Below are 25,431 nucleotides of genomic sequence, written 5' to 3' on the forward strand. Positions count from 1 at the left end.
TTTTAAGGGGCCCCCTCTGCAACCAAACGTCCGATCTGGAAGTAATAAACACCATTTGCTGAAGAAAAGCACGGTTTTCTGTTCAAACGCCCGTGCCAGGGGCAAGCGTGTTCCCGGAGACGGGGAAAGGGCATTTTCCGGAGCTGAAAGGCAGCCGTGAACGCTATTGTTTTGCAGTGTCACTTAATAGCGAGCCTCGACTTTTGTCGTTGGGGTGGCTGCGCTTTTAAAAGCCCAGTGTAAAATGGCACACACGCCGCATTTTTCGTGAGCTGCAGAGGGCGGGGGCCGCGGGGGATAGTGCAGGCTGGAGGGACACTGCCCTCCCGGCCAATCAGAACGCGCCTGTTTGCCGTCGCAAAGTTGTTAACCCAGAGTCTTCTGGCTGCCGCTGCCTCCTCGGCTTTTAATCTTCCGTGGATATCCCTCCGATTTCCCCCAAACGCCCACCGATCCTGGGGGAAGCCACCCTCTCCGGCCACCGATCATGGAAGAAAGTCTGACTTGGTGCCCACCAAATATTTTCAAGATGTTTGAAGATCCGTATGCTGCATGGAGGCTGTCGTTTCTAGGGACACAAGTATCCAGCCTATATTGTTACCATTATTTCTCCCCAACTGGCTTCTTCGCTGCCTACACTAATGGTAAGTTTGTAGTTTTAAACATGTATGCCATGAAGTCTTTTGAATGAGCCACCGGGTAAAAGGGATTTTCATTGTGTTTCCGCTAACAAAAAGCAATCTTTCTCTTGTTTCTTTAGCTTCGCTCCTTGCATACTCCACTTAATCTTCTCTGGTTAATTTTTAGCAAAAGAAAAATATAGAGGTTGCTTCCCCAGCCCCCTTTTGTTGAAGCTACATATTTATATAAATTATACTTTAATTGCTGGGAACTACAGGAGAACTCAGATCTTTCAAGATGGACTTGTTTTGTGCCAGAAATGCTGGTAATGCCAAATATGTGCATATCCTCTTTATAAAAATTATGTATTACCTAATTTGTCCTGGACTACATTATCAGCAGATAAACTATGAAGGTAGTTTAAAAAAAGAAAAGAGAAGGGGGGAGGGGGCTATTGTGGTTCTCTTGATGGATTACTCGGACACAAACTACAGAAAAGCTGCCCTTGGTATAATGAAGGTGGAGATTGACATAACCGGGTTTCTATTAAGTTATGGCTGTTGCTAAATAGTGGATCTTTTATTTGCCCATCAGATCTAAACTTGTATTCCATGGTATTATTTCTTTGAAGCTGTTCATTAGGTAATTTTTACAGATCGATCTTGATTTTCTCCAAAAAGGTACATTTGGGAGACATTTTGTAATTTGGGGCATTTTTTCTAATTTTTTTCTTCTTTTTGCACACGGTGGGAGATCTTTTTTGTTTTGCATTGATCTGTGTTGGTGGCGCTGTGGTGCTCTTCAACAATTTATGTCAGTTTCACGAAAAGAAAAAGGGAGGAAAAAAAGAGGTGGGGCAAGATTTGATCTATTATCTTATCCCTTTATTTCCTCAAGGAAAGTTGAATTTAGTCCCAGGGAATTATTCCGTTGTATTATCTAAATGTTTGCCGTGAACTGTGGATGAGAGCAGACATGTCGTCACAGCCAGTCTAAGGAATCGCAGCGACAGGCTTGCAGTTTGCAGTTTTGTTTTATCTGATGTAGTTTATTATCTCTTAGATCAGAATTCTTCAATAATAAGAGGTTGGGTTCATGCTCGTTTTCCTCAGTAATATTTTGTATTTGACTCCGGCTCCACTATCACAGCATCTTTTCAATGTAACTAAATTGTTGAAGTTTTAGTTCACTGAATGTGGTGAAAGTTGAATTTCATTTTGATCCCAGGGATTTCTTAAATAAGTATTCTAAGTTTCGCCTGAGAATTTTCTAGTACTTTGATGCTTCGTAACGCCCACGCTATTTATTTATTTATTTCAACATGCTATTTCAATTGACTTCATGTACATCCTTGTTGTTGTTCTTAAAAAATGTTTAGGGCCTAAGGTAATTTCATAATGGTATGTGCTTCTGCTTCTGATTTTCTAAACGTTGATGTCACATATCTAAGTACATGATTAGAGCTTTTCAATCTTTGTTCTAACTGAGAGTTCTCTGATTAGAGAATATTGGATTTAGGCCCACAGCCTCCCAAGAACAAAAATGTATTAGGGGATGATATAGGTTTTACTGATATATGTAAATATTGTAGTTGTTTATAAAGATAGTAAATACATCCTTCGTTCAAAAAAAGGGTGAGGAATCAATAATTGTACTTCAAAAATATTGGTTTGCCAAATAGAATTTTTAAAAATTCAACTAATCACCTAGACCATCTCTTTCCAAGTAATTTAATGCTTGATTTCTTGAGGGAGTGAAATGTTCAGGAGTTATTAAAAGTGATATTATTTCCCTTATATTATGCAAATGCTCATTTCAGTGTTTAATCATCTAAAATGTTGAGGCAGGAAAACATGTATAAGTATTTAAGAGCAGTATTTTTTTATTTCTGTGTCCTTGTCATCTACCTTTATGAGACCCTTTCCTTCACCTTAAAAAATAATTATGTACTATATACTATACCCATATTTTGTTTATGCTCTAAACAAATTTTCTTCACTATACAATGTGAAAATGTTTATTGTAACATATCATCTGTTTGTAAAATTCAAATGCCTTCATCAAGACTGGTTTTTGACATTACAGATTATTTATAGAATGAAATGCTGCCGGTGTATATATATTATCTGGTCTTCTGCTTAAACCGCAGAGTTTAGTTCTCTGAAGTTAATCTGCCAAAGAATGTATACTTTCTAACATGTTTATTGTTAAGTTATTCAGTTATGCAGCATGGTGGTGGTTTCTGTTTTATTTAATCTGTGGAAACAATAAATATTTATATGGCATATTTTCCTTTAAAAAAACTGATGCTATGAAGTCCATATGTAGCTATGGAATGCTCTTTGTTCTCCTACATCATTGACTATTACATCATTGATTATGAAGAAGCAATTATAGTTAAACCTTCACGTCTTAAAATCATCTCTAGATATTTGCACTAAAAAGATTCTTCTATATGTAACTTGCAACCCAATATGAATAAGGAGGCTTAAATCTATGACGCTAACGCAAATCACTATTCTACATTATTCTCCATTTTTAAATCCATCTTGTGCTTCATTTTAGCTCTCCAGTTTTTGAAAGTTAACTCCCTTTTTAACTGATAACATTTTTGTAGACATCCAGTTCCTAAGTCTGGTGTGATTATGATTAGAATGATTATAATAAAGTATGCTTTTATCATGGGGAAAGTAAAAACCCTTTGTTTTTAATATATAGAGCACTCAAATCAATTTTCCATGGTAGCAGTGGCTAGTTCACGAACAATTTTAATATTTTTTAAATCTTAAGATGTCATTTCACTCAACAATTACACACTTGTTTCTTTCTTGCACATCACCTTATCAGAAATGGTAACAAGTAGCACAATTGACTATATTAAAACGTCACTCGCTTTTCACCCTACCCATCCCTCTCTGAAGGGAGGGGTTAACAAGTAACGAAAGGCCCCAAAACAGGTTGTAGGAAGAAAATGAAATGATGCCAAGGACATGAAGAATCTGCATATCAAATTCTAAACAATAAATTTCAGAAAAAATGAACTTGGAAATATACCTCTTTGCTTAATAACAGATATAAACAGAAAATTATATGAAGATCTAATATCGTGTTCCAATATAATTTCCTAATTTATTAATTTGTATTCATTCATGAACTGCTAAAGATGGAAGAAATTACCAGGTCAGAGAATCCTATTAGGGAAAAGGAGGTAACAAAGGAAAGAAACAATTTTTTTTCCAGAAATATTAGGGTGACCTAACATCCAATGCAGAAAATCTTAGGCAGGATCAATATACCTTGTAATGAACTTTCTTAAAGGGCGGGTAAAGAGCTAAAATGTGTGTCTTTGACAACCGTGCCTGATGGAGCCGAAACCTTGGGTGCTCTAATTCCGTCCATTTCGCACAGGTGTTCCGGGGCCATTTCTTGGACAGGTGATGTGTTTTCCGTACGACTATCCCCAGCATGGGTTTCAAAGGAAGGGAAGAGTGCACAAAAGGAGAATAGTATGCCTTTGTTGTGTATCATTGTTTGCCTTTTCAAAACAATTCTCAAGCAACCCGCTAAAGAGAAAGTGAAGCAAAGATAATGATTTCTTTCGGAAAAAAGTGAAAGGGGTATTTATGCTTCATATATTGAACATGGATGTTTATTTGGGGGATATGTTTTGGTCTGGCCCCGTCAGTGTGTGCTAAGGTAGTAAAGATAGGTGCCCGCATGGTTATAGTCCAATACGGCTGAAAGTGCTGAAAGAGGCTTCATGTCTAAGGTCTTAGTTGTGCAACATTCTTATTTGAGGAGGAAAGCTAAATATTTCTGGTGTAAAAAAAAATTTTAAGAACCATTTTAGACATCGCCTTATGGATTATACATCAATAGATGGTTATTTCTACGAAATCCTGGTGGTGCTAGCATGTAAGCATTGGACTGCTGACCTCAGTGTTGGCAGTTCAAATCCACCTGCTGGAGAAAGTTGAAGTTGTTTGCGCCCATAAAGATATACAAAGCTTCAGAAGTACTATATAGCATCTCTATTGATGGCAGTGGAAAACCAAATTATTACTATTTCATCATTATTAATATTGCATATTACTGTTTCACAGCAAGATGTACAACATTAGCATATTTGCTTGAGAAGAGTGACTAAGGCAGGCCTCTTGGTTAATACTGGTTTTAGATGTGTCCATGTGAGGTCCATTTGAAGAAATCATTAAAAAGGGAAAAGCTGGTAAAACTTAATTTTGTGGTTCCTCCCTCCTTTTTCTCATGATACTTGATGATCATGAAATATCGATGTAAATATGAATTGCGACCATGACAACAGGAAATTAAATAAAACATTCTAAAGACTATAAGCCAGAAACCAAGCTCCAGGTCATGGAGTTGATTCCAATTCATAGTTCAGTTTACATGCTTTCTTTTATTTTAAAATTTTTCATAATTTATGAATATTATATATTTTATATATAATAGAACGTTTTAAAAGACGATTTTCATGTAGAAAGATAATATAATTAGACATTTAGATAACGATTAATTAGCTGAACACATCAGGTATGTAAGGTTGATGTGATTTCTATACAGATGAGCAAGAAGAAACTATCTTAAGTGGATGTAAAGGAACCCTGGTGGCCTAATGGGCTACACATTGGGTTGCTAACTGCAAAGCCAGCCGTTCGAAACCACCACCTGCTCCGAGGGAGACAGATGAGGCCCTCTACTCCCGTGAAAGATTTACGGTCTCAGATCCTCAGGGGCAGGTCTACTCGGTCCTGGAGGGTTGCGATGAGTCAGAATCCACCATGAAGGAGTGGGAGAGCACGTGGTTTCAAGGCGCCCCAGTGCTGCGATGCTTAAAGAACTTGGCTGTGCCGCAAAAGGTCTGCGTTTGGAGAAAGAGGCAGCAGACCGCTTCCGTGAAGATGTACAACCCTGAGAACCCTTGGAGGCAGTGCTCCCTGTCCTATAGGGTGACACGAGTCACAATCAATTCGATAGCACTGGGTTTGGTTTTTAGTTTACATGTAGCTTAGGATACATCAGGAATCAAGTAACCAAATGATTTCGTCATACAACTTATCCCTGCTGAATAGGACAAGACATCATTTAGTCTGCTTTCGTGCTAGCACAGAACCCAGTTGATAAGTGACAGAAACCATGATTTCATGGAAATCTATAATCAGGAGGCAAGCCAACTCCATAGGTGGTTCAAGGGCTCGGCGGTGCTGTCAACTTCCTTGATGTTCACATGGTTAGCCTCACAGTTCCTCGTCGTCCCAATATGGCTGCAGGTGCCCGCGTCACATCTTACATTACAACTCACGACGACAGCCAGGGGAGCTTCTTTTTCATAGGGAAGAACCACGTCTAGACTCCCTTCAGTGCGCTGTTGCTTACAGGTCACTGCCCAGGTTTGTAAAAGATTCTTTTGCCTGTACTGATCGTGGACAGGATTGAAAGGACCAGGATTGGTTTGGTTTAAGGAACAGCTCTTGAAGAGAAGACAATTACTGTGTCTCCAGTGCTCTGGTCTCCTTTATGTAAACTGACACTGCTTTGCCTAAACATTTTTGTGTCATGAAACATTACTGTCTATTTTCAAAAGGACCAGTCTGGTTGCAGGTAAAGGTAATTTAAATACTAATAATTACAGTTTACTGTGTTCCAGCTTGTAGACTAGATGATGCCTTTATTATCCCCATTTTATAGACAAGGAAACCGAGGTTTAGATTCTTATGCCTAGGATTTAACCTAGATTATACACTGGTGAATCAAAAGGCTAGACTTTCAAACCTGGACAGTTTGACATCAGAGCTTTTGCAGTTAACGACCTTCTAAGCTGCCAAGTTAGACACATGCAAAGGTGTATTCTGTAAAAGGTATACTCTGTGGCATGTTTTAAATGCGCTGCATTCTAGGAGTCCATGGACAGACTAAATGGTTAAGTTCTCAACTGCCATTCTCCATTTATCCTCCTGTGAAATATTTTATAAATCTAGTCATGTTTTCACAAAGTAAATAATTGCCCTCCTACTTTTGTCAGTGGTACGCATGCGAATTTTGTTTGTTGAATTTGCTTATGTTATATGCGGTATATTGTGCATCTCATTTCTTCCAGAACATCTCACGAGACTCTTTCAGAGGGTGAATTTTTTAGGGTGGGGGGAAATGAACGATTAGAGTTCTAGTGAGGCCTTGTCAAAGTTGACAAGTTCCTGAGTCATAACCTGAGGTCCAGAGGTTACACTGAGCTCTGGTTCACAGTGTGCAAGGCCAATTTTCTGTACTGAAATACTTTTGTTTTTATACCATTCAAAATATATAGACGTTGTCCACCCTGAGACTTTTGTGTTGGGGGGGGGGGCGGGGGGGCGCTCTCACTGTCTTCTAGATCAGCGGATCTCAAAATTTTAGTGTGTAACAGAATCACCTGGATTGTTAATTAAAACAGATCACCAGTGGCCACAGCGAAGATTTCTGGTCCTGTAGGTTTGGGGGTAGCGCCTGCAAACAGGGATGTCTAATAAGCTCCCGGATAACTGAAGATCAGTTCCGAGATATTGCTGCTAATCCAGGAACCACCTTTGAAGAGCTGCCCTGATGGTGGAGCGGTTTTGCGTTGGGCTGCAAACCGCAGGGTCCTACATACAGTTCTAAACCACCAGGCACTCTGCGGAGAAAGATGAGCTTTCTACTCCTGCAAAGAGTCACAATCTCAGAAATCCACAGGGGCAAGTCTTCCCTGTCCTATAGGCTGACCATGAGTCAGGAGTGACTTAATGGTAGTGAGTTTGGTTTGGAGTTTTGCTCTAGAGAAAAAGGGATGTGGTGGTGTAGGAAATGAAACAGTGTGTCGCTGACCTCGATGTTAGTGGTTCCAGCCCACCCACCACCCCGCAGGCGAAAGGTGAGACTGTTTGCTTCCGAGAAGATTTATACTCTGTCTTATAGGATTGCTCTGAGTTGGATTCAGCTAGATGTCAGACGTTGTGGGGTTGGGTTTTATTTGTTTGTTTTTTGACGCCAGAGAATCAGATTGTACCTGGAAGAATTAATATTTGGTCTTTGAAATATGTATCATAAACTCCAAAGGAAAATATTTAGATAAATACTGCATACTAAATAGAGTGGTCAGGGTATTTGTTCTTGCTGGGTGGCATCGAGTCGATTCTGATTCATACTGACCCCATGAGTCGAAATGTTCCCTGTGGTTTTCTTGTCTGGCGGCTTAGTGCTTATGAGTTGAGCTGCAGTTCAAAACCACCAGCCACTTCTCAGGAGAAAGACGGGGTTTTCTACGCCTCGAAAGAGTTATAGTCTCTGAAACTCTTAGGGGCAGTTCTATCCTGTCCTATAGAGTCGCTAAACATTGGCATCAGACTCAATAGCAGTGAGCAGGTTTTTGACTTGTAGAACCTTTTTCGGAAGCAAATCAGTAGATCTTTCTTCAGAGAGCCGCTGGATGGGTTCGAACAAACAACTTTTCAGTTAGCAGCTGCTGGCTTTCCTCTTACATCCCTGGTACTCCTTGGTAGTCAGGGTAACCTCTTTGAAAAAGTTGAGCCAAGACTTGGAGGGGGGCTATTCGTATGCTTAGTATTAACAACACATTTGAGATTTACTTGTCAACAATTCGTGTGTGTGTGTGTGTGTGTGTGTGTGTGTGCTGAACTTTAAAAAAAAGCAGTCCATAATTTATCAATTTTTTTAAATATTAAAAACAGTAGCACTCAGTTTTTTTTTACTAGCCAGTTATATCTGAAAGTGCTTTCTGTGTCTATGTCATATTGCAGGCTTTTCCTCACTCGGTTAGCCCATCAACTCCTGAGGTATCACTTTCATCTATAGAGCTGGTTTCAATGAAACCGAGAAAGGGAGTGAGCCGGCCAATGGCCTATATTTAGCGCTGTAACTCAGGCTCGACCCCTTGGAAACTCGCCACGTCCCAACACCGAGGTCACACACTCCAGTTGCCAAGGGTTTAATTGCTTGGATGCTCCCTCCTTAAGCTGGGGTTCTTAAGAAAATGTTCATTCAGACCGCTTTGGCTCACTTTCCATTAAAGTATAAAGTCCAGGAAACAAGAGACTAACCCTAAAACACCACCAACCAGGAAATCAATATAAAGATCAAACTATCCTTCCTTCTCCCTGTAATCAAGAAGATGATGTCCAGGATCGAGAAGAGTCATTCAGGACCCGTGTAGTAATAGACCTTGAACACTTTAAGTGACCAGAAGCTGCCAGAACTAATCTAGTTACCAAGGTGGTGAAGTAGAGGTTCGGATTGAAAAAGCGATGCGAGGCCAATTTAGCAATAGACTCCAACCCCTGGAAACGACCTCAAACTGCCAGAGCTGTGCCGTCCAATACGATAAATAGTCCCTACCTCCTGTGACTTTTAAATTTAGTTTTGGTTTAATTAAAATGAAAAAACTTTAACCCCTGGGTCACACTAACTACACTGCAAATGCTCCACGGGCACATTTGGGCAGTGACTGCTGATCGGCCCTGCATCCTCCCGACCAGAGCCATTGGCTCAGACTGCTCTGGTGGCTCTCCACGCCACTAAATCACCCAGAAACGTGTTTCTAGAAGGGAAGTGCTTGGTCCTTCTCTCAGAGATGTCATTGTTCTGGGATGGGATGTGGGCTTCAGTATTTCCCAGAAGCTGTCCGTGGAATTCTAATATGAAGCGAAGAGTGAGAATCCCTAAATTTCACAAGCAGGCTAATGGAGGTGGAAGAAGCCATTGAGCTAAACATTTGAGGAGGTCAACAGACTAGTGATGCTGTCCTCGTCTTTTAAAACACATAAGCCATCTCCTGGGAGCGGCGGGGGGTAAAAGACCTGGGCAGTCAAGCCAGTTCTCCTGGGTGAACACTGCCTGCCTAACACCAACTCTGGCTGCAATAAATTCATCCAATAGGCTGACCTCTTACTCTACACTGCATGGAGTGATCTCAAGTAGGAGTTAGCAGTCACTTAACACTGTGAAATATGCTGAGATTGATTAACCCACCCCAAAGCAAACCCACTCCCATCAACTGAATTTTGATTCATAATGACCCGATGAGCAGGCCATTGTAGAACAGCCCCCTGTGGGTTTCTGAGGCTGTCAGTCTTTCCAGGAGTAGAAAGCCCCATCCTTCTACCGTGAAGCAGCCGGTGGGCTCAAACTGCTGACTTTGCAGTTAGCAGCACAACATGTAACCCACTATGCCACCAGGGGGCTACTTAGGTTGATTTACAGTAAACTTTTTTTTTAATTTTTGTGTTTATTCTAAATATTTCTTGAGTTGAAAGATGCTTACCTGCTAACCCCAAGGTCAGCAGTTCAAAACCACCACCCAGCTCTGAGGAAGAAAACTCCCACAAAGATTTACAGTCTCTGAAACTCACAGAGGCAGTTCGACCATCTCTGATAGGGACACTGAGTCCTTGTTAACAGTGAATTTGAGTTTAAGGAAACAGTTATGCCCTATAAAATTTGAATGTGGTCTTGAGGTTTCTTGATGGATTAGCAGAATTGCATTGGAACACAACTGGGATCGGTGTCTGGGATGCTTACATATCCTGAGACTGACTTAAATCTACTGTATATTTTTTAGAAGTATTCATAAGGCCTGCTTCCTTAGTTACTAACCAAGAGGCTAGAGGCTCAACTGCACAGGCTGCTTCTCTGAAGAAGGACATGGCTGTCTGCTTCAGGACAAAGGATGGCCTTGGCAATGCTATGTGTATGTTGCAGGTCTGCTCTGCCCGATAAGGCTGCTGTGAGTCAGAACAACTTGGAAGTGGCTGTGTGTGTGTGTGTGTGTGTGTGTGTGTGTGTGTGTTGGAGTAGTGGTTTATACATTGGGTTGCTAACTGCAAGGACAGCAGTTTGAAACCACCAAATGAAAGATGAAGGTTTGCACTCCCGTGAAGATTTACAATCTTGAAAACCCACAGGGGCAATTGTACCCTGCCCTATTGAGTCTCTGAATTAGATCCAATTTTGTAGCAGTGAGTGTGTGTGTGTGCACGTGTGTGTTTCCTTTTATGTGAATCTTGCCTTTACCTATTTTCAAATTAACTTAAAATCTTTATTGTCCACCTAAGTTGCTACATCAGCTAACTTAATATTTGGATTTTATAGTTTTAAAATCTTGGGAACACCTGTCTTTTATTTCTAGATCTAGAACCTTCGAATGTGGCAGAATCCCACGTACTTTCACATCCTGTCAGGCTGATCAGTTCATCTAGCTCTTACAGACACCTGCTTGAATGCTAAGTCTATTTCTTGGCTTTTTCTGACCATGTGAGCATACTGACCGTGGCTATTCCATTAGTGGGGTGTTCACATTTTAGATTAGCCCCCAGAGACCTAACCGCATACATTTTCCTGAAGATCCTGTAAGAAGACTCCAGGTACACAGGCTTTGGGATGTTCTGGATTACCGGCTTTGCTCTTTACTAGCTCTATTGCCTTATGCCAATTGCTTCTTCGCCCAGATCCTCATTTCCCTTTTCCCACATCATTGAGCTGCTGTGATACTCGATGAGTGAATACTTCTAGATTACCACATGACATCGCATTCACTCTATGCTCCAAATTCATTTTCCATAGACAAGCCTGTTCTCAGAGATCAAACTGGACCTTACACTGTGTCATGAGAATTCAGAACATCACCCTATTCAGGTGATATTTGGATATTAGAGGCTTCTCTGGGATAGATCAGTAACCTTTCTTACAATCTATTAAAAGTCAGTTGAGTCAGATAACCTTTCCAAGAGGTAAGGTGTTTTTCACTCATTAAATATTTACTGAGCGTCTACTACTGTTGTTTACAAAACAACAGCAAAACAAAAACACTGCTGAGCCTTCAAAACAAACAAACTCAACTGCTATCAAGTCAGTTTAGGACCTTTAGGACAAGTAGACCCGCTCCTTTGCGTTTCTGAGACTAAATCTTTACAGAAGCAAACTCCTCTTTCTCCAGTGCAGCAGCTGACAGCTCGTATCTCAAAATCTAGTCTCTTTTCTTGACACTTTACATTTTAGAAGAATGTATGCGCGCCCAGTTTTGCTTCCAATAAAGAAGCCCTGGTGGCGCAGTGGGTTGTTAACCCAAAGGTCAGTGGTTTGAACCCACCAGCTGCTCCTCAGAAGAAAGATGAGGCCATCTGCTTTCATAAAGATTTCAATCTCTGAAACTGGAGCAGCTCTGTTCTGTCCCAGAGAATCAATGTGAGTCAGAATCGACTCTGTGACAATGGAGTTAGTTAGAAAGGGTCAAAGAGAACAGGAAAAGAGAAGCATTTGGGAATTGGGGTGAACTTTACAAAGAAGACCGCTTTTGACTAGAGCCTTGAAGAGCAGGTAGATTTCTCACCATGTCGAAATTTAGAACACAGCAACAGGCACAGGCAAGGAGGCAAGAAGTCGCATGGCGTTTGGGAGCGTTAGCTCGCAGTCCAGGTGGGTGTAGCACGTGCGCTATGAGGTGGAGGCTAGAAAGTGGGGTAGATAGGTCCGGAGAGGGAGCCTGGCACCAGCACAGACGGGTACAAGATGGGTTTGAAATCCCAGGCTAAGCAATCCAGACAGAAGCCAGTCACTGCCCACAGCACAGCACTTGGTGATGGGGAGCTACCTCCCTCTAATATCGGTGTCGGAGAGGAAAGCTCGCTGCAAAGGTGTTCCTTTCCAGCCAGGTGGGTTGTTAAGGTGAGACTCAAAAGAAGTGGAACCGTCGAACGCTGGAGACGTCTTTTAGCAAGTGTGGACACTGAGCAGCAAGGCCAGCATGAGGGTGCCTGCACGTTGAAAGCATTGTTATTGCATTGAAGGCGAACCTCTTATCAATGATGGGCCTACCTATAACTAATCATCATCTGATATTTGCACCCCCAAGTGGATGGAAATAAGAAGGGAAAAAGAACCGTGGTGCTTCGTTAGGCTGGGCCACGGGGCAGAATGGCGTCGTTGTTTATTTGAGAGTGTAGAAACAAGCAGTTCTCTGCTTAGTCTTATCTCCTTTCGTGTGAGTAAGAAATCAGCGTTTGATGAAAATGAGTAATCTCGATAGAAAGGAGCATCTCTCTGGTGTCCTTTTAAAATTCCGCTCAATTTTCTAAGTACCCGAATGTAGCAGCACTATGTTCGAGGGATGAGTGAGCCAGTGGGAGAGGGCTTACAAAAAAATCTCTAAAAAATGACTTTAAAATATAAGATTATTCTCCTTTACACAGCAAACAGGAAACTTCAAGTTTTAGGATTAAACCTGGGGGAATTTTACCCCTGAAAGTCAAACCTCCCTGCACTAAATTTAATCAGGTTTTTCAAGTGAAACCCATCCTTTACTAACTTTTAAAAAAAGAAAATAAAAAAGGCTAATCAGTAATATGTGATATTAAGAGGGGAACATTGTGTTTGTTTATTTGTTGCTTTGGAATTTGCCATTGTGAGTGCTACATTACAACCTCCAGAAATCTTCCTCTTTGCTGTGTAGGGAACTGTGTCATCCACTCTAGTTACAGACCTCCCAAGTAGCTTGACATCCCCAGATTTTAATTCAGCATTGGACTACTAGCCTCAAGGTCAGCTGTTCAAACTAACCGGCCACCCCATGGGAGAAAGATGAAGCTGTCTGCTCCTACAAAGATTACAGCCTCAGAGGGCTGTGTAAAGTCACTAGGACTCGGCCTTGATGTCATGTTAATGGGTTTGTTTTGAGCTGTTTTATTAATATGTTTCATACCTTCTACTTTAGATGGCCATATAAATTGATAGCCTGATTATGCTATAGCTTCTGAATCTTGGCTTCCAGTTTTTATTCATAAAAATCTAAATTGATAACTTAAATTCTGTGTGTGCTAGTTTTGTATGAAAATAGGTTCTTAAGCATGATGGAAACAATGAAGATAAATTCATTTGTAAAGCAAATTTATGAAACTTTTCCTGTATCTTTGATTGAGATCTTTGGTAAATCTAAGAAATTAAAGATATCAGATTATTTTAAATACTACCTCTCAAACTAGGGCATGCTTTCTATCTGTCCCCTGTTTATTTTCACAGTTCATTAAGCTCAATAAATAGGGGTTCTGGTGGCATAGGGGTGATAGACTGGACTACAATCCACAAGGTCAGCAGTTTGAAACACCAGCCACTCCAAGGGGCAAAGACAGGGTTTTCTACTTTTATAAACAGTTTCAGTATCAGAAACTCAACAGGGACAGTTCTACCCTGTCCTACAGTGGCAGTGAAAAGGCCAATGACTAGGTCATCTTTTATTTTTTATTCTCCATGGTTCGTAACCATGCGTGAACAAAAGAAAGAGCCCAAACCAAGATGAGATAAACTTGAAGTATGTGAAACAATATTCTTGATATAAGATTTAAATATAGTCCCCATATTTTCACCATTCTTTTTACAGGTGGCTACATTATCACTGTTGTTCTTATTTTAGTGTTTTTTTGAAACCTATAGAATACTCTCGTGCTAATTATTTTAATTGATTACATAGAAATCTTTTGGCCCTTTCCAGTGAGAACCTCAGGCTATTTGGAGAGCTCAGTCTATATGGAGAGCTTTAACTGTTTGGATACTTTAATCAATTCTGTTTCAACTTTCTTTTTGAAATTTGCTTCTTGCAAATTTACTAGTTTTAATGTAATTTACTATTTTTAATGATGTCCCTAAGAGGTGCATAGTTTTCCTAGATCGCATTTGACCGCACTCAAGAAAAAGCTATTTCCTCCAATCTTTCTCCAAGACACTTTTGCTTAGGTGTTAACTACTGACCCAGAGCCTTATTGTCAATTCTAACGCATGTTAATCCTATGCAGGGTGCCGTTGTTTTCTGCCGACTATAGAAAAGTTAGGTGCCCTGCTCTTACAGCAGTTGATTTAATGGTTCGTTAGCAGTTCAAAACCACCCAGCAGCTCTTCAGGCTGCGAGCTCTCCGTGTAGTCTTCCACCAAGGAAACCCAATGGGGCCATTGTACTCTGTTACCTCCCAGACCCGGGAAAGACCATCAAGTCTTACTTAACTTCAAAATTGAAGAAATTGAGTCACAGGGAGATTAAGATCAAGAACTGAATCTGGTGACGGAGCGAGGATTAAAATCTATATCCTTTAAAATAAGATACTGAGGAATGATTCATTCAAGTGAGATGGCCTAGCATTTTGAATTGCTTGATGATATTTAAAATTCCGCCATGGCTTGCAATGTTTCACTTGTTTAAAATAATCTTAAACACAAATGATGGATGCTATAAAAACCCAAGTAGATTCCGACTCATAGCAACTCACCCGGACAGAGTAGACCTGCCTCTGGGCTTTCCAGGACGGTAACTCTATATGGGAGCAGAAAGCCTGGTCTTTCTCTCGCAGGGCTGGTGGTTTCAAACGACTGACCTTGTAGTTAGCAGTCTAACACATAACCCCCTATACCCACAAGGCTCCATTGATGGATGTAATACTATTATAATATCTTTTTTTATATTCAAAGGCTTGTTTTGCTTTTTTTCCCCCCACTAAGAATTAAGAAATGAAGGAATTTTAGGAAAGGCCATCATACAAAATGCAACTTAAAATTCATTGTTGGTGAGCCATTCCTTTTCAAGTAAACTGTGAAACATTGTTTTATTTGAAAAAGCATACATTGTGGCATTCAATAAAATAAAGGCAAAGAAAGTTCTGCTAGAAATGGGGGTTGGGTAATGGAGAGATACACAAAAGCATCTTGTAAAGGTGTGTGTGTGTGCGTGTGAGCTTAGAAAAGTGTGGGGAAATGGGATTTAAAAAGCAGTACGGTTTTTCCAAACGTTCTGAAACCTGTTCATGCATGTGTACTTGTGAGCATTTTCACTAATGGGAGGAGAAAGGTTAGGATTTGAAAAATTGTTCCAGAAAGAACACTTTTATATCAGAATAGTATTTATTCCTTTGTAATGCTTGAGTTCTGAATGTTTTTTTCTCAAGAAAAAGGATTGAGTAGCCAGTGTTCAAAACTAGCTACTGGGTTCATGTTCAAATGAAACAATTTAGACCCCCAATTAAGCCTACATGGAAGCAACTTTCCACCCTGCACTGCAAACTCTTCCTCAATCTTTGTATAAGAAGTGTGTTTGTGTGTGTGTGTGTGTGTGTAATAATATCAATAGTATCTAGTACTTACTGAAATCTTATTATATTTAATATTGGCATTGGAGCTATCGTAACAGATTTTGTAGAGATTAAAGGAGATAACACATGTAAAGTTCTAAGCCTGAAGTAAGAACTCTGTTCCAATGTATTATTAAAGAGTGGGAAATATATGCCTTTGTAACCATCAAAATTAACTTTCAAAAGATTTTCATCATCTTATCTCATTTGCTTCATAATAGCCTAAGAGGAAAAAGAATAAATATGCTTGAGACGGGACATATGAGAGGCTTTCGACTTAGAGTTAAGTCATTTTATTGAGCGATTCTGCTGGCACCCATTGGCATTGAGTCTGTTCTGACTTGTGGCACCTTTTGGGAGTAAATCACCAGACCTTTCTTCCACGTGGCCTCTAACTAGTTCAAATTGCCAATCTTCAGGTTAGAAGCTGAGGGCTTAGCTGCTTGCTAGTAAATGGTAGATATTTGACTAGAATCCAGGTCTTCAAACATGGAAGCCCGTTCTCCTTCCAGCACATCATAGTGTACCTCATTACAAAATATAGCTCCTTGGAAGGCAAGCTGTAACTTATCGTTTGATTGTTTTAACACAAGGCACTCACCTTGAGGGAAACAGTAGCAACTTGAACAGGAAAGAACTGACCTCCTGGGGATTTGGCTTGACCAGAGTTGGAAATGAAGCAGTGACTGGCAACCACCCAATGAACCACATAGAGTTCCTGCCAAGGGGGTACTAGGCTACAGGGTTCTTTGTAGATATCAGCATGTACATGATCAAATAAAACAGCCAGGTGAAAATAAAACAAAAAGATTCCAGAAATCCATTCTGATATTTTATATCAATTAATTTGATATAATATTTTGTAAGTCTGTGACTCCACCTGAAGATCCTTTTCTTTCATTTCTTCTTTAGCTAAAGATTAGGAGGCCTTAGGAGCCATGTTATATTTTATACTAACAAACAAAAAATAAATAAAGCTTAGGAAACTAACACTACCTATAGAGAAGCTCCATGAAAGGAAATGTAGCTGGTCTTTTTTTTAATCCCAGCTAAGTAAGCCCCCTGGTGACACTGTGGTTGAGTACTTGGCTGCTGAGTGGATGGCGGTTCAAATCCATCAGCTGCTCCTGGAGGGAGATGAGGTAATGTGCTACACTAAAGACTGACTGCCTCGGAAACTCTCCTGTAGGCTGTTGTGTGTTGGAATCAAGCCAGTTGATGTCAATCGTGTAGCAATCTGCTCCCTCCGAATACCTGTTAGAATTCTGCTCAGTTTTACATGTAAATGTCTTGAGCCGGACAAAAATCACAGTGGCAATAAAGATGATACTTTACCTTTATCCGATCTTTCTACTTCTCCAAATTTTCTATATCATACTTCTTAAAGTAAGTGGGTCGGTGAAACTACTATTATCTTACACTGCCTAAATTAGAATTTATCGATGTGTGCTTGTAAAAAATTAAGGTAATAATTGACTATACATGGAAAGGGGTTTCATGGTCAGATAAGTTTGAGGAATATTCGATCAATCAATGGAAAATGTTGCTTTCTGCAGGATTTCTCCAAGCCCATACAGTGTGATTCTTAAAGAGAAAGATATAAGTGACACTATTGCCCTGATTTATTAGACTACCCCATTCTTAAACCAAAACATTCGGATTTAGTGTTTTATAGAACATAACTATTACTATGGAGGGAATTGATTTTTGAGAGCTAGATTTTTCTTTTGCTCTATTCAGACTCATCGGCAAAATCACCAACCTTCATTTGTGTCGACTTGGCACTGCTGTTATTCAAAAGCAGCAGATCATTTTTGGTGCTCTTACTCCTAGAAATGTAAACCCGCTCTTTATTTTAATTGCTATATTACAAGTTTTCTTAATTACAGAAAAATGATTGTTAGGTGCTGTCAAGTCAGCTCTTGTCTCTTAGCAACCATACGTATGACAGAACATAGCGGAGAGAAGGAGACAGCACATGATTGATGGTGCACACAGGAGAGAGGTATTTCCCACCAAACTGTTCTTAGAATGCTTAAGGCGGTAGGAACATTCTCAAGTTAGAATAGTCATTGAGAAGTGAGGGCCATCCAACAGAATTGTCCGCATGCCCCAGAGTGCGAAACAAACAAATGAAAAGCAAAACTCAAAAAGGACTGCAAAGGAAAGCAAGCACACCAAGATGTCAACTTTATTAAGTCAATTGAAACCGAAATCTACAGTCTCGCCCAGATACATGCACTATTACACTGCAACCCACCGAAGGGCTGTGTTTGTTGGTTTGGGTTGAGTTTTAGCTTGTAAGTCTGGTGTGTGTGAACTCGAATTCCAAAGAAATCTTCCGTTCTGGATGTGGCTTAGACCCTTGTGAGTAATTCACTTGGATAAGTCCAGTCTTTTGTCTGTAACTTTAGAATAAAAACTATGTTCAACTTCCTCTTGCCACCAGGATGGTGTGAAGACTCGCGAAATAATGAAATGTTTCCTCTTCTCCGTGTGGGAGGTGCTGATGGTGTTGGCTGTGTTCTGCGCCTAAACTTCCTTTTTGATCTCTCAGAGGTCTCACTTCCACAAGCATGTATGTATGTGCTTTGAAAAGTGTCAGAGAAATTACTTCCTTTTTTAACTTGGGTTTGCCCTAACCAGTAAATGATTAATGAACATGCTTCAGGCTGTACCCAGTCCGTGACCCTGACCCCACTTCCGTCTCAGGTTGGAATATCTTTGCTGCCAGCAGTGTCCTCTCGAAAGTGGGTGTGAAAGGATCTCCAGAAAGGTCCTCATTCTTCTGGGGCCTCTTCATTGACCGCCCCTTCCTTGAAAGGTTGCTCTCATTGGCTTCTTTCCTGACTTCCCCAACTTCCCCTCCCACCTGGGACTCTTCCCCTGGTTCCTCTCCAGCTGCTTACCTCCCAGGTTTGGGGGTTCCCAGGGCTGCTGTCTCCCAGCCCTTCCGCTCCCCCTCCATGAATCATTCTTCACACCTATTACCTCACTCCTCAGGGTTGGGAGTGTCTACTTTCCCTTGCCCAGTAAGGAAGGGAGGAGAAACTGGGTTCAGAGTGTTTACCTGTTTGTCACCATGTGACTCAAAATCTCATTATGAAAAACAGAGTGACAGTGAAACATTCCATTTCACAATTACGCCGTTATTAGATTATATGAATGATACTTCTATACCTTTAATCTCAGAAGGTAAAGAGAAATGATTTCCTTATCTAGGTCATAGCTACTGTAACTCACAGTCTGTCCCCTCTCTTGAATGTCCTCTGGCCTGACCATCTATGTCCACTAATAAATTGTATCTAAGTCGGGGAAAATATTGTATCTAAGTCTTCCAACATGTTTCTGCTACCTTAAGAATTCTTTCTTGCTCCTCTAAATCTCATCAGGTATAATTTATAGTATAGGAGCGTAACACTTTATACCATTAGTGATTTGTAGGTGTCGCTTGGTAAAACCGATGCTCAGATACTTTAGGTGTGGATTAATGCCAAGCTGAATTGACACAGCCGAAGGCAATCGTGGGCTCAAACGTAACAATAGTGATGAGGTTGAAAGACGGGGCAGTGGCTTGTTCTGTTGTGCATAATAAATTGTTATGCTGTGCATAATTGTGAATAATGAAATGTTGTGCATAATTGCTATGAATTGGAACCATTCCCTGGCATCCATCAGCAACATCATAGTCCGTCTCCTCCAGGTTCACAGTCAGGTAAAGACTGGTCCCTCTTCTTTGTCTCTCGTTTTTATAGTCTCACCTCTCACAGCCTGCGCTACCGCCTTAAGTGTCAAGGGGTTAACAGTGAGTTAGCACAATCAGGTTAGACTACCACATACTTTCGCCCCCGGCCTAAACAGATGGTGTACTCATCTGACAAAATGCCGGAATGTAGGGAATGGGAAAGGTGGCTTCAGGGTGAGTTCTTGGGTCGAGTAGGAAGCTGTCGTTGTTCAGGTCCCAAATGATTCCCTAGTTCTGCTCCAAAGTGCTTCCCCGACAGGATCCTCATTGAGATGTCCCCACCGAGTACTCAGCGGCTGCCTGCCTGGTGAGGAAAAGAACAGATGACTTCCACCTACCTATGGACTGCGGTCCGCAAGGCCAGCAGTTGGACACCGCCAGCCGCTTTGCAGGAGCAAGATGGGCCTTTCTAGTCCCAGAGGGAGTCACTGTCTCCGAAACTCACAGGGCAGTTCTGTGGGCAGATGCTCACTCGCAGTGACCCTTGAGGACAGAGTAGAACTGCTCCTTGAGGTTTTGGAGACTGGAATCGTTGTGGGGCAGGTGGCCACAGGTCGCCTCCTCTTTCCTCTGGTGGTTTGAGCCGCTGATCTTGCTGTTAGCTGCCCAGCACCCAACCACCAGGACGCTGGGATGAGTTTTAGGAGCCGGGAATATAGGGAGCCAAGTCTTAAAATGTGTTCAAACTTCGTGGCGAGTCCCAGTTAGAATCTGGACTTTTTGGTTCTTCTTTTAAGTCTAGGTTGGCAATCGAATTTAATGAAAATGACTAAGTTCACAAGGATTGGTCATTTCCCCCATATTCTCTGAAGATGGGGATGGACTGGAAAGGGGCATATTGTGAATGCCCTTCCTTTATACGACACGTGTCGTTAGCTGGCCTCCCCTGGCCCCAGACTCGGGACGGTGTGTCCCAAGGACCCTTGTGCACAGTGGAATGGAATGCTTCTGGGTTCACAGCATTCCTATGACTAGCAGCAGAGCGGATCTTTGTGATCCCTGTAGGAGATTTGCATTGGCTGAGCTTTGGAATGAAAGCACCAGGCTTCTCTTCCGTGTCTATCTTTCATCCTCGGGAGCTCCCTGAGATCGAGTCAGTTCCAACTCACAGTGACCAGACAGGACAGGGCAGAACTGCCTCTTTGGGTTTCCGAGCCCGTAAGTCTTTCCTGAAGCAGAGCATCCTCATCCGTTCTCTCACAGAGTGGCTGGTGAGTTCAAACCGCCGACCTTGTGGTTAGCCTCTCGAGGTGCCACCCAGGCATCTAGCTCTGCTGAGACTTGTGCAGCAGCATTATAGCAACACACACGCCTCCGCAGACAGGTAGGTGGTCGCCATATGTCAAACAAACATAGTTCTTAACTACTGTGCACAGAAGTCTATGCATAAATCAACTCTGTAGAGACCCCTAATTCAGATATTGTTTCTGTGGCACTCTATTAAGACTATCTCCATGCCAACTGGACTAGTTACTTGCTGGCATTTCCTAAATGAACAGGAAACACACACACACACACACACACACACACACGCTTCCTAAAGGGTTTCCAGCTTGCATATTCTTAAATCTTAATTTGGAAAAGTTATTTTGTTGCCATTTCTTTATAAAGCTTATGAGAAAAATGAAAAGCAGAAAGATAAGGGGGAGGGGGATTACTGCTTCAATTTAAAGCACCATCATTCAGTATTAACACTTTCACACAATGATTTCCTTTATAGCACTATATTACTTTTTAGTAGACAAATGTGCCGAATTCATGTTTTAAGGAAATGAATTTGACATTCTTCCCATTAACTACAAATGCAGCATGGTTTACTATCAACTCAGTGAGGCTAAGGATCACATTAACCCAGAGCCATCAAGTCAATTTTGAGTTATAGTGAACCTACACAGGGTAAATTTGCACAGCTGTGGATTTTTGCTTTTGCGGACAGCCTCATATTTCTTCAAAGGAGGGTCTGATGGCTTTGAACCACTGACTTGGCTGGTAACATTCCAAGACTAACGCAGCAGCACAACCAGAACTGTTTACCATTGTTTCTCCAGCACAAACCACTTTGCCTAACCTTAACAGACATTCGATAAATATTTTTTAATGCCTAAGTCCTAGGGTTTTAAAAAATCCTATTGTCTACTCAAAGAAAGTTGCTCTTTTATATTACCCAGTCTTGCCTGCCCTCCTGCTGGTCTCAAGGGAAGAAGTCACTACGACTGATTCACGATGCTTTCCTTTTAGCATGAAAACATGTCCACACTTTTCTCACCTTTAAAAACAACAAAACCCTTGCCCTCCTCCTCTCCGCCTCTTTCCTTCTCCTCACTGCCAAGCCTCTGAAAGAATAATCCGACAGTCAGCATCTTTTCCCCGCATACTACCATTTTGACTCTCACGCCACCTTATCTTCTGTGGCTTTGCTCTGGGACCAGACAGTCAGGAATTCAAATTCCAGCATTGCCTTCGGTAGCTGTGAAACCACAGGCAGGTCAGGTAACTTTCCGAAGCCCAAGAGGACATAGCTGGTAGAACTGTCATGAGAAGAATTCAAGAGAACGCGTTGAGGCCACTTGCACATTGCTCGGTATGTAGTAAGCGTGCAATGGTGCCTGCTGTGGAGTTGATTTCGAGTCATGGGGTCCCTGTAAAACAGTGGATCTATCCCGTAAGATTTCCTAGGCTGACATTGTTTATGGAGAAGGATCCCTGGCGATGCTGCGGGCTGTGTTGGATTGCTAATTGTCAATGGTTCAAACCCACCAACCGCTTTAAGGGAGAAAAATGAGGCCGTCTTCTGCAAAGATGTGCAGTCTTGGACAGTCTGAATCCGATGCTACGAATCAAAATGGACTTGATGGAAATGGGTGTAGTTTTGGTTTAATCTTTTGGAAGAAGACCACTGGTTTTGATTTTTAGGTGATTCCCCTCCCCCCCCCCCCCCCCCCGTGTTGTGGTTGGAGGTTTGAACCGTCTACCTTTTCATTTGAAGCTGAATGCTTAACCCTTGTCCTGCCAAAGCCCCTTCAAGTGTGGAATAGATGGTGATAAGGGAGTGATGAGTCTTACTAACTGAAGTGCAGTAGGACTGTAGGAATGAGAACTTGGGTGCGGGTTTGGGAGCATAGCTTTGGTTCTACCTCACAGCTCCCTCATCAGAAATTAAGTCACAGAGAAGGTGATTAGTCAATGATAGTTGCATGGAGCTTATGCTTGAATTGAATTTTGAAGGACGACAACATTATTTTCTATCTATTGAGTATTTACTGTGGGCCAGAGACCATTCAAGTGCTTTACCTAAGTTTTAGTTCCGTAGGTCCACCATAGTAAAACACGGTCACTTGTATTTCCCCAAAATGCAGTCCCTGGCCACATAACATCCTGCTGCAAATGAGTGGCCCCAACACCATTCACGTCTACTACATTAAAAATCAATGTATACACAGTGGTCTAGAATAAGAAATGGGCATTGCTTTGTGGCATGCATCTAAACATTATTATTATTATGTTAAAGATGTTTTACTGTATCTGAAAGTGGTTCATTACTTTTTTATGCATAGAAAGGAACCCTATGTACTACATACTAAGAGAAACAGTTGACTAGTATTAGATGTAAACCATACCCAAGTGTTCCGACTTCTGCTCATATTTGACTTATCGACAGATTTGGAATGGGGAAGGTTTGTACGTATGCAACAGGTGGTTCACAAAGTGAACAGATCATATAGGACATCCCGAACCCTGAGCAACACCTACCATCAACTGGGTGGCTTGTAAGAACAGACGTTCACTGGCTCGTAGGCAGTGAGTGGTTCTAAAGCAAGGTGTTGGCCACGTCTAGTGAGCGCTTGTGAGGAAGAATGTGCTGCATGCCTCGCTCCTAGTCTCTTGCAATCCTTGGCTTCTGGTCACATCACTCAGATTTCCACCTCCATTGTCACATGGCTGCCTCCCCTTATTTGTCTCTCTGTTCTCCTTTGGAAGGGTACCATTCAGATGGGACTAGGAGGTACTCTACTCCAGAATGACCTCATGTTAGCTCAGTTGACAACATCTTCAGAAGCCCCATTTCCTAACAAAGTCATGCTCACAGGTACCATCGGTTAAAAACAAAACAAAATCCCCTACCAAATCAGAGTCCCTATAGGGCAGGCAGGGTAAAACTGCCCCTGTGAGTTTCTGAGACCAGCTCTTTACAAGAGAAGAAAGTCCTTTCTTTCTCCCCTGGACCAGCTGGTGTTAAGAAACGTCGACCCTGAAGTTAGCAGCCCAAGGCATGACCACTGTACCACCGGGCTCCACTACAGGTTGGGGCTTCAATAAACCTTTTGGGGAAACAGAACGTGGACTTTTAAATTTTAATTCAAAAAACATTTCTGTGCAATAGGATTTGGATCCTTAGCAATAGATGGCCCATCTGAAGAGGGAGAAAGAGGGGGAAAGGAAAGAAATGAATAAAAACGTAGAGGCAAGGGAGACATGATTTTTTAACACAGTGATGAGATTTACCACGCCAGAGCGAAGAGGCTGGGAATAATGACAGATGGTTCTGGGTAAAGAGAGGGAAGCAAAATTATGAGAGTCCTTGACAACCACACTAGAGAATTTTAACTGTTATTTAGTGAGCAACATAAAGAGATGTTGTATGCCTGTGGAAGGGAAGAGGCTACCGAATAGAAATGGGAAGTTTAGGCACCTTAACTTGGTGGTATGCATTCACTCTAAATCCCCAAAGGAAACTGTTGGTTTGCTCTTAGCCCTAGAACACATAGCGTCTACCAGCTACTATTGGTTAGCAGTCGTCATTAGTCAGAGAGAGGGAGAGAGAGAGAGAGAGAGAGAGAGAGAGAGAGAGAGAGAGAGAGAGAGAGAGAGAGACTCTTAAGAAAGGTTCATTAAAAAAAGGTTCATTGAAGAAGTGAACAAATGAAGGGTGATTTGAGTTGGCAGTTGTTGCCAGGTGTGGTTATTTTTAAGACAGTGTGAGTGAGAATGCGAGGGAGCTCCAAGATGTTGGTGGAAATATTCTGTTACCCTTTCATTCTATTTTCGATGAACTGTTTGAAGCCCCCTGTACATACAGTCAAGTCACAGAAGCAGATCCAAAGAAGAAAGAAGAGGGCTTAGGAACAGACATCGTGGCCATAACCCAATGTTGAGAGCCATCTTTCAGGCTGAATACATACGGAAAAAGGAAGGAAGGAAAAACAGTGTCAGTGCAGCTGCACTTGACACATATGTATTCTCTTTGTAACTTTTCTTTTATCAAAAATAAATTTGGCGTTTGAAAGCGAAGGCGATGATATACTAAGTAAGCATTTGCACCATAAAACAACTGATCTCATTTTATGTTCTACTACTCCCTCCACCCAAGTTCTCACCAGCTTTACATCCCCCGCGAGAGCTGATTGTCACCTACGGAATGCTGGCCCAAATAAAGGTCTCCTCCTCAGACACACCTGGCTGTCGCCTTCTTCTGTCCTCCCATAAGTACTCCTTCTTCAAGCACGCATTCCTATTTCCAGTTGCCGTCCTTCCAAACCATGTCCTCCACCACCCTGTCTGTGATGTCTGATAAACCCCACTGGAGCCAATTGGGCCCTTTGCTAAATGCCCGCCGCACTGCATTGGGTTCATTAGGCATCACTTTGCGGCATGTTGTTTGTCTCCCTTACAATGGTAGCTCTGTGTGTTGTCTAGTCATTCGGTACATATTTGTCGCATGAATTACAGCTATTTTTTAATACTACAAGTCCCTCCTCAACCAACGTTTCCCTTATAGGAAATGTTAGTATGTTCCGCTGTGTGTGTGTGTGTGTGTTTCAGCATTTAGAACTTCACATCACTTTGTTTGGTCTGGAGCCCTAGTGGTGTAGTGGTTAAGAGTTGGGCTGAGGTCCTCAGGGTTGTAAGTTT

At 41.6% G+C, this 25,431-nt stretch overlaps 1 protein-coding gene across 1 annotated transcript in view; it reads left to right on the forward strand.

Annotated features, from left to right (window-relative positions):
• Positions 1-360: 360 nt before the first annotated feature.
• The window catches only part of EPC1 (enhancer of polycomb 1), a 103,139-nt gene continuing 78,068 nt past the window's right edge, over positions 361-25,431 (forward strand). Inside the window, exon 1 of the mRNA XM_075550325.1 lies at positions 361-644. Within this exon, the coding sequence (XP_075406440.1) occupies positions 642-644 (3 nt within the window). The 5' untranslated portion in view covers positions 361-641. The remainder of the gene's footprint in view (positions 645-25,431) is intronic.

The sequence above is a fragment of the Tenrec ecaudatus genome, chromosome 5 (genome assembly GCF_050624435.1).
Source record: "Tenrec ecaudatus isolate mTenEca1 chromosome 5, mTenEca1.hap1, whole genome shotgun sequence".
NCBI lineage: Eukaryota > Metazoa > Chordata > Mammalia > Afrosoricida > Tenrecidae > Tenrec > Tenrec ecaudatus.